The sequence below is a fragment of the Lolium rigidum genome, chromosome 1 (assembly GCF_022539505.1).
Source record: "Lolium rigidum isolate FL_2022 chromosome 1, APGP_CSIRO_Lrig_0.1, whole genome shotgun sequence".
Classification (NCBI taxonomy): Eukaryota; Viridiplantae; Streptophyta; class Magnoliopsida; order Poales; family Poaceae; genus Lolium; species Lolium rigidum.
In genome coordinates this window covers 235541627-235551687 of record NC_061508.1, presented here as the reverse complement: position 1 = coordinate 235551687, position 10061 = coordinate 235541627, and the positions used below count along the sequence as shown (strand labels likewise).

The 10061-nt window shown below is 43.1% G+C and overlaps 1 protein-coding gene across 1 annotated transcript; it reads left to right on the top strand.

Annotated features, from left to right (window-relative positions):
- Window positions 1-2252: 2252 nt before the first annotated feature.
- Window positions 2253-8856, top strand: LOC124683338. The gene is made up of 3 exons (XM_047217877.1): window positions 2253-2669; window positions 6462-6587; window positions 7036-8856. The coding sequence occupies exons 1-3, from the start codon at window positions 2253-2255 to the stop codon at window positions 8677-8679; spliced, it is 2187 nt and encodes a 728-aa protein (XP_047073833.1). The 3' UTR covers window positions 8680-8856.
- Window positions 8857-10061: the final 1205 nt, after the last annotated feature.

Sequence of the window (10061 nt, the reverse complement as noted above, 5' to 3'; positions counted from 1 at the left end):
GACACCGCGGCGATCGAGTTGCCTGTAGAGAAAGGCTGTGTTCTGTTCCAAAATCAGTTGAAATGAAACGGAATCATTTCGTACCTGAAGCCAATTTTTATGTTTAGTTGTGAAATGGAATGGAGTGGTTTCTCGAAAGGAAATACTTTTTTATACACGAAATGCACTCATTTCATCGAATCGGTGAAAATATGGTGGAACTGCTATTAATAAGTCGTTGTTAATCACGAACCACTTCACTAATCCAATTGAAAAATAATTAGCCGTTGTTACTTACGATTTTCAGATTAAGAAAATCATTAGCCACTGTTAATTATAATTTTGAGACAAAAATTAAACTTTAACCTCATTCTCCCCTAACTGAACAAAAAAATGATGTTAATTATGATTTTAAGATTAAAAAAGCCATTAGCTGTTGTTAATTATTATTTTAAGATTAAAAGGGCTATTTTCCATTGTTAATTATGATTTTGAGACAAAATATTAGTTTAACCTTATTTTGTTCTGCTCTTTAATTTCCTCAACCGAACAAAAAATGATACTATTCCGTTTCTTCTTTTTGTGTAAACCAAATGCGGGGATGCAACCACTTCAATGATTCAATCCTCTTGAACGAAACTATTGCATTTCTTTCTACGCCGTTCCGGAACTAAACACACCGACATGGACGTTAGTGGGAACGATAACTAGAGGCTATACCGCTGAAGTATCTGCAATGGCCGTGGCAAGTGGCTACTAAATTAGTACAATCAAAGTGTCCCCTCTGACTCACCTCCAAGCTGCAATTAAACCGCTTTCTATTCACACTGAAGCAGTAAAAACAACACCACTATCAAATTTGGGGCCAAAACACATAGTTTACAGGTGATTTTTATCAAGTTTGGGGGGCAAAACACATAGTTTACAAGTGATTTTTCACAAAATTTTCCTGCATGGGGTGAGGGGGTGGGCATGGCCCCAGCCAGTCCCTACTAGCTTCGTTCTACCGTCGGTTAGATCGACTGATCAGGCGCTTCGTACGTGCGGCGGCTTTGGGGGCAAAGCAATTGCGTCGTGCTATACTGAGTATTGACCGGTGTCAACTGTCATTCTAGGATGTGTTTTGGTGGACACCGCCGGTGATCGAGTTGACTTCAGAGAAAGGGTGTGTTCGGTTCCAGAAGCAATTCGTAAAAAATAAGCAATTGGAATGAAACGGAATCATTCTGTACCTGGAGCTAATTTTTGTGTTTAGTTGTGGAATGGAACGAAACCGTGGTTTCTCGAAAGGGAATATTTTCTTCATATGCGGAATGCACTCATTCCACTGAATCAGTGGAAATATGGTGGAATGTTTGTTAATTAGCCGCCGCTGTTAATTACGAAGCACTTAACTAATCTAGTCGAAAATTAATTAGCAGTTTACTTACATTTGAGATTAAAAAAGACATTTACCACTATTAATTATGATTTTGAGACAAAAAATTAAAGTTTAACCTCATTCTGCTCTTTCGTTCCCCCAACCTAATAAAAAATAATGTCAATTATGATTTTGAGATTAAAAATACCATTATAATTGTTAATTATGATTTTAAGATTAAAAAGACCATTTTCCATTGTTAATTATGATATTGAGACAGAAATATTAGTTTAACCTTATTTTGTTCTGCTCTTCAATTTCCCAACCGAACAAAAAAATTTACACGGAGTACTATTTCGTTCTTTCCTTTTGTGTAAACTAAATACACGAATGAAATTATTCCATTTTTTGAAATGAAACCATTGCATTCAATTCCACAACTTCAACCGAACACACCGAAAGGGACGTGGTGGGAACGGGAACTAGAGGCTGTACGGCTGAAGTATTTGCAATGGCCGTGGCAACTGGGCCGGTAAATTAGTAAAACCAAAGTGTCTCGTCTGACTCACCTCCAAGCTGCCATTAAACCGCTTTGTATTCACACTGAAACAGTAAAAAACAGCACCGCTATCAACAGTGACCACACGTACCAGTACATGCCATACCTCTCTCTCCCCAAAGTCCCCAACCTGGATGCTGAGCTACTGCAAACACTGTACACCAACATCGAGCGAGACAGACAGCACGAGGAGAGGAAGCTGGTGATGCAGGGCATGATGGCGCAATAGTCAGGTCAGAGGAGTCCCAGGAAGGAGAGGAAGAAAAAGCAACCAGCCAGCAGCAGGCAGCAGGGGAAGGGGGAGCACAGCACAGCGCGCCGCGCCCCAAGATTGCCAAGAAACCGTGCTCCACCATGGAAGAAGCCGAGCCAGCGGCGCTGCCGGCAGAATGCGGCATCGGCGGGGAGCAGCCAGGCGCCGCGGGGACCCCGAATCGGCCGCGCGAGCCGCCGGAGGAGGACGCCGCCGCCAGCACCCCGGCGACGCTGCGGCGGGGGCTGGCGGCGGCGCGGGCGCGGCGGAGGGCCGGCGTCGTCACGCCCTCGCCCTCCTGGAAGCTGGACGCGTCGCCGCCGCGGGGGCCGGACGAGTCGCCGGGGGACGCGGCGGCGGCGGGGAGGAGGAGCTCGTCGGGCGCGTCGGCGCGCCAGCTGGGCGCCACCCTGTGGGAGATCCAGGACGTCGTGCGGGCCGCCGGCGCCGGCCGCCGGATCCGCAGGCGCGCGCGGAGGGGTGTCGCCGCGTCCCCATCCCACGGCGACGTGGATCGGGTGAGAACTCGGCGACCTTTCTGCTTTCTCCTTTCCCGGTCAACGTGGTGACGGTAGTACGTACGGAGTAGTAGTCAGTTGCGGTCTGTTATTTTCCTTTCCAGCTTTTTCGCTGCCAGCTCCAGCATCGCGTCATGCAATCGACGTTGCTGTCTCTGAATTTTCAGAGCCAACTTTGCTCCGCTCTTCCTACTTGCTAGTAGTTATCTTTTCTGCGACAGCAACGCTAATGACAGTGCTCTCTTCAGCATCATAAGCTCCCTGGGATTTCACAATTTACGCATAGGAAGATCCAAAGCGCAATCTGCCCTTTTATTTCCGGTTCTTTGCGAGGCCGGCAGAGATAAAATCCTACACTCCACTACTTCTGCTCACCGTTGTATCGATTAGCCTTGCTCTGAGATTGATTTTCTAACCCATTCGTGTAGCTTGGGTATGCTGTGTCCATCCTTTGTGTTCCCCACTTATGCTTTACTTTGAACTCAAAAGATTGTATGACTTCAGTTTATAATAGTTTCAACTGACCCAAAGGGTAAAAAGAAATTACTATCTTCATTTAGCTCTTATTTTGTTTATACTATGTGTATATGTTTTTTCAATCGTGCTCAGCTGTATGCCATGTTTTTGAGCTAATGCTATAACTCAATGATCTTATAAATGTTTTTACTACTTTATATGAAGTTCGTGTTGCTTTGTCAAGTTAGTACTTCTTTGTCATATTTTTATTTAACATTCGCTTATAGATCTGTATACCATGATAGAACACATATGAAATTCGTGTTGCTTAATCAAGCTAGTACTTCTTTGCCATAAGCTTATTTGAGACTCCCTCATAGATCAGTACTTCATGATTGAACACATATATATCCACATAAACCATGGTATTATCCATACCACAAATACTACCTTGGAGAAATTTTTCTTCAGGATCCAAGTTCTTTTGTTTGGTTTTGTGAATTTGATTGATTAATTGTTTTTTGTCATACAAAAGCTAAGGCAAAGACATATAGAAGGTTAAAGGAAAATCCTCTAGGCGATCAATCACAAATCTTAGTAGGCAAATATTTCTAGAAACCCTACTTACACTTAGTTCTGTGAAATGGATTGTGAATTTATACCTGGCATTTCACTTGCATGGTTGATGACTGGGATAATTGTTAATTTTTTTCTTGATGTACGCTTAGGAATTCCGGTTCTAAAGAATATCTTGTGCCCAGTGGGATTTTTTCCATTTGGCAATTTTACTTCGGAGCACGAAAAATATTCTTTTCTCCTTCGGAATATAATTTTAATGTTTCTACACTACGTAATCACCCCACTATATCTGGGAATACATACCTGTACCTTATCTTTTTCTGAATTTCATTTCCCTGACAAAAGGTAAACTCCCAGCTTCTATCAGATAAATGAAAATATTACAAGGTATGAAGGCACGCATAAGCATATGGAGAAAGTGTCAATGAGAATATAAAAAATAAGGGTGTAAACGTAGAGAAGCTGCGAGCTTGTAGTCTAAGACTGGCACATGCCAATAAGCTTACAGTTTTTACTATGTTGCTTATGTACACATCTTTCTTTCGAAGTCATAGGGTATGTTTGGATGACTACCAAAGCTGGCCCTGCCAAAAAATTGGCTAGCCCTTGAATTTTGGAAACGGTTTGGATCGTAGCCAAAGAATTGGCTCGCCAACCGACCCAGCCGCGCGCCCGTGTAAAATCTCGCCAACGCGCAGGCGAGCAAAACCTGCGCCAAAAAATTGGCACCGTGACTTGTCCCCTCTGTTAGGTGGGTCCTATATTTTTTTATATTATGATCAATGCATGCATAGGGTGTTCTGATTCTCTGGATACTAATTAAACATGCTCCCTACACGATTAGAAAGTGCATGCACCCAGGGGCGGAGCCAGGATTTAGGTATAGGGGGGGCGAGGTAATAATGGAGCCAAAACATCGCCTCTCAAAACAACCTATGATTTATTTTGAATTTTTCCCAAAAAGATTTGGAGGGTGTATAGCATAGCTAAATAATAGTGAACAAATTCATATACGCACCATGTATCAGATATATGGTACGAAATACTTTGCCAAAAAATATTTCATATGAAAATTGTAGGATATACTAATGCAACAACATACAAAATCAATTGTTTGGAGTAATGGATAATGTTACCGGAGTGCATACCTAAAAAGAATTGAATCCAGGTCATGCTCGTCCCCTCCAGCCCATTGATGTTTACTGGTCAGTGGTCACCGATGTCCTGAAATCCTGACTATGCGCCCGCCCATGTCCTAGATTGGTGAAGCCGAATGACATGAGATCAATCGGCAGTTCATTTCGTCAATAGGTAGAGCTCCGCATCGGCCACATCGGCGAGCGGTGTACGCCCGCCCATGTCCTAGATTGGTGAAGCCGAATGACATGAGATCAATCGGCAGTTCATTTCGAACATGGAAGTAGTCAATAGGTAGAGCTCCGCATCGGCCACATCGGCGAGCGGTGTAAACTGCACAGCGACCGGTGGCAGCGGCGAAATTTCTCGGCGAGCGGCGCCAGCGGCAAGCGCAGCGGCATCAGTGGCCCTAACAGCGAGACAAATGAAAGTGGCGGCTGGCAAAGCACCCAGCTCGATCAATCAATCGTGGGAAGGAGTCATTCACGATCAGGAGCGTCAATAGTGCCCTAAACCTCTCCGTGGACATGGGCTGCTGCCTGCTGGGTAGTTGGGCTTCTTGCTCCATTGTGCAGTAGACAAACTAATCAGTGATGGGCTAATAAAGTGATTACTACCGGCCATTAGCACACGTATACAGTAGTTTATTAGTAGAACTGTCTACTGAAGATAGTTAGGGGGGCCAACCATTGGGGGGGTCTAGCCCCTGCTCGCCCCCCTCCCACCGCCCCTGCATGCACCAACTACTCCATGTGTGACGCAAGTTCCAGCAGCACCTCGTATTACTTTTTTGTAAGTTTTTTTTCTCTTTTACTGCATAGTTGTACTAACAAAAAAGCATAGTAGGCATGTTGAATATTTTGGAAAAGCATACTCGAGCTGGTGGCAAACCAAATACAGGGCTATGTTGTCAATTTTTTGGCAAGTACGATGGCTGCCATCCAAACAACAATACTTTGCCAATATTTTGGTCATGCCCTTGTATTGGTCATGCCAAAATATTGGTGGGGTTAGTTGGGGCAAAAACCAAACGTACCCATAAAGCCACATTTCTCTATGAAAATACGCACCAAAAGGCTTCAACCCTCCACGGTGCAAACTTTTTAGGATTTTATTATGGAAGCATGCTTTGTTCCTGTTTTCCAGGTTTTACCCTGAACAATGTCACTCACATGCCAGACAACAACATTATCAGTATGTCTGGTACTCATGGAGCACATTACATCTGTTTGTTTGGTACAAAAATGTTGTATGATCATTCTCTGTTTTCAGATAGTTTTCTGAAGAGAATGTTTGCTAGCAGTACCATGATCCAGTGATTTTAGATTTACCAGACTCATCCATACTGTCTTCCATATGCCCCTAACTAGAATATCATGAAATTTACATTTGACTGATACTTCCTGAACTTGTAGTTGAAGGGAATAATGTTTTTCTTGTGGAGGTGCCAAAACTTAAGGTCTTTTTTTTTGTTCCGAAAGCTATGCATTTTGAACTTTCTTAATGTAATTCTAATGGAGAGAGTCATGCTTTCTGCTGGACGTTTCGCAGCTTAGTGTTTTGTTGTTTTACAAAGCCATGAATTCTGAATTCCATAACTTCTTTTGTCTTGCATTTCAGCCACATATTTCAGGTGGCTGTGGTGGGGATTGTTCAACACCATTGATGGAACATGAAAATTTACATGAAGATAGATCTCATTCAAGGCAGTCTCTTTCTCCTGCAAGTTACACTAGCTCAATCGGGGTATGCACATACATTTCCTCCCTTTTACTCAGTCTTGGTAGTTTTAGTGTTTTACTTGCTGTATCATTGTGGAATCAAGTGTAGCATTTGAATCTGTACAAGAATGATTGGTATACTATCATGTTTGTTGAGTATTATGTTTTATTATCTAAAGACTGGGATGCCAACATTTCTCTGTAGTCTTCTTCAGTGGGATTCATATCTAGCCTACCCTAACTTGCTTGGGACAAAAGGATTTGATGTTGTTGTTGCTGTTGCTCCTTTAGCCTAAGTGTGCATGCTACTGGAATGCTATTTTCTAGGAATCTATTTATAATTATATGCTTGTTTTTTCTGACATCAGCGAGGCCATGCAGTGTTAGCAGTTTCAGTATCTTGCCGCTATAAATACTATTTGGAGGAAATCTGTTTTTTTTAAATTGTATTTGTTTGTTTCCTCATTAAACAGGCAGCTACCATAAACCTTGTCAGTCCTACTCGGTCACTGAATCTACGGGATAGATACAGGGATGCAGGTTGCAATCTTAAAACATCAACAGAGTTATTGAAAGTTCTGAATCGCATTTGGAGCTTGGAAGAACAGCACGCAATTGATGTGTCAGCAGTTAAGGGATTGAAATTGGAGTTGCAGAATACACAAACTCGTGTTCAAGAGCTTGCGCAAGAGAGGCAGCGATATCGCTATGAAGTCGACTCTCTGGCCAGGCAAGTCGCTGAGGACAAAATTGCTCGGAAAAGTAAGGAACAAGAGAAGGTTCAAGCAACCCTTCGTTCACTGCAAGAGGAACTTGAAGCTGAGAGACAACTGAGGAAACATTCCGAGAGTCTCCATAGGAAGCTAGGCAAAGAGCTATCTGCGATGAAGCCGGCATTTCTCAAGGCTGTGAAGGAGCTGGAGAAAGAGCAGAAAGCAACTCGCCTGTTGGAAGATCTTTGCGATGAGTTTGCCCTGGGAATCAGAAACTACGAAGAGGAAGTCAGGGTGTTAAAGCAAAGGCATGCAAAGGAGTATGAACACAAGACTGATAAGTTGGTGGTTCATATTTCAGAAGCATGGCTTGATGAGCGAATACAGATGCAAAATGCTGATGCCAGGGGAGATTCAGAAGGGAAAGTCTCAATCACGGAGAGGTTGAGCAGCGAAATACGGAGTTTTCTTCATGGTAGAAGATCAAGCAACTTACATGGTGCTAACAAACATACTGGTAATGAAAAGGGAGATGCAAGCTTGTGCCGACAGTCCATTGAATCTCTGCATTTAAATGGAGCCACTAGTGCTCCTCGGTTAGCTGAAGATGATGATGAAAATTCTGTTGCTAGTGACTTGCATTGCTTTGAACTGAACATGCATGGAAGTGCCATGCTGAATCATGACCTTGCAGAAACTCGACGAACAGTCACAGGTTGCACATATTCACCAATGAGAAGATTGGACTTTTCCGATGGTGTATCTGTTGAGGGCTCAAGGACCTCGACTGCAAGACGTAGTTCAGAAAAGGACAAGGTAAAATTAAGCAGCAGAAAAGCACAGCTGAATGCTTCGACACCAGAAATCAGCTCTCGCAATGGTGACAAATATGATCCTATCGATGAGCAGAATGAAACAGTTACAACACAAGTTTCTAGACGATTGCATGATGACTTGTTGAAGATCAAATCAGGGGCTCCTCAACATGCATTTCTAGAGCGAAAATCTTATGATCACCATCCCCCGAAAAATCACTTTCGTGAACACGGCGATCTACACAATCTTCACAGTCCATCCTGGCAGCTTAAGAATGAACATGCCACTACAGGTGATCTACACAATCTGCACAGTCCAGCCCGTCAGCTGAAGAATCATCGATCGTCATTAGATTATCAAATATCTGAATGTGCTACTATAGCTGATCTACACAATCTGCGCACTCCATCTCGGCAGAAGAATCATCGCTCATCATTAGGTCATGAAATATCTGAAGCCTCACCAACGCACTCTTTAGGCACCAAAGACAATACCCTCAAAGCAAAATTGCTGCAAGCAAGGTTAGAGGGGCAGCATGCCCGGATTAGGGCATCAGGGTGTCCCTTAATCAGCACAAGAAGGAAATGAGAACACTACCTGGCCACTCTCTAGTTCCGGCGGTGTAGTTTTCCTTGCAAGATGTCTGATTTAATAGCTATGGTTCCTTCTACTTGATGCACTATGTTTAGATGCACGCGAGGAAGAGTTTCCTTAAGTAGATTTGCATCCTCAGTTCCTAACGGCTATAACTGAACCACATTGAATGTAGAGATGGACTTTCAGTAATCACTTGTGTTATAATTTTGTATAGTATTACGCTCTTAGTATTGGTTTTAACGTGGTCATTCTAGGGGCGTCGTTGGGTCGCACCTATTTCACGGTGAACAGTTTAATCACTTAATGGAAAAGGGTAAACAACATCTGAATCAGGGTGGGTCCTTTGTGTATTTTTTTTTTGGACCGAATGACACAGCTGCCTCTTTGATCCTACTAATTTGTTGGATTTATACATATGTGACTAATGGTCTCACGTGTTTAAAGTCAAATCACGTGTCACAGTTTTAACGGACTAATGTGTGACCAACTCTTAGCAGCCTCACGTGTTCAAGCGAGACGCATAACACTACGTCATTGTCTTCCTCATTTGCTGGAACGTTTGGAAAGCTTCGAATGACCTTCTATTCAACGCTAAAACCTCATCATCGGCTAATGCAGTTTCTGGGCCGTGCAGCTGATGATTCATATTCTCACCTGGTGCAAGCGCTACAGGCTACAGCCAGCAGAACAAGGATCACCCTTCCCTCTTGTACCAAGAATCTTCATTCGGTCATCTGTAACTTCAAAAAGAACCCCATCTTTCTTAAAAGACATTTTTCTCTGAACATTGTTTTTTCTGTTCAGTTAGAGATGGAAGGCAACAAGCGGTGGGAAGATCTGCCCGTAAATCTCTGAACAATGCAAGTCAAAGTCCAAGCTTTGAACATTCAAAACAGTTCAGTTTAGGTGTCCGTCTCCGATTAGAAGTCAGTCATGGCATGCGGTACCAATTCTTCCTGGCTTGCTATTGGCAGGTACTATATCTTCATACACGTGGTTTGAAGAAGCACGCTAGCCTTGCTATTGGCCCCTTAAAAAGCAGCCATAAAAAGCCCAAAGAGGCCATCCAGGTGATCTTATTAGTTTTTTTTCGATAAAGGACGAACTTTATTAGATAAAAGTTTTAACCAATACACCCGGCCTCTGCATTGCCAAGATGCATACAACCGTCCAAACACACCAAATCGTTACAAGAGTGCGGATAGACAAACAACTAGGCATCCGAAAAAGCCATAGGAGGCAAAATCCTGCGATTATGCATCCACCTATATTGGGTAATAAACTTCTTTGCCGTTTCTTCCAACCGTGTAAACACGTCCATAAAGAGATCGCAGTCCTCTAAGCGCTGGAGTGACAACCATGAATGGGGCAAA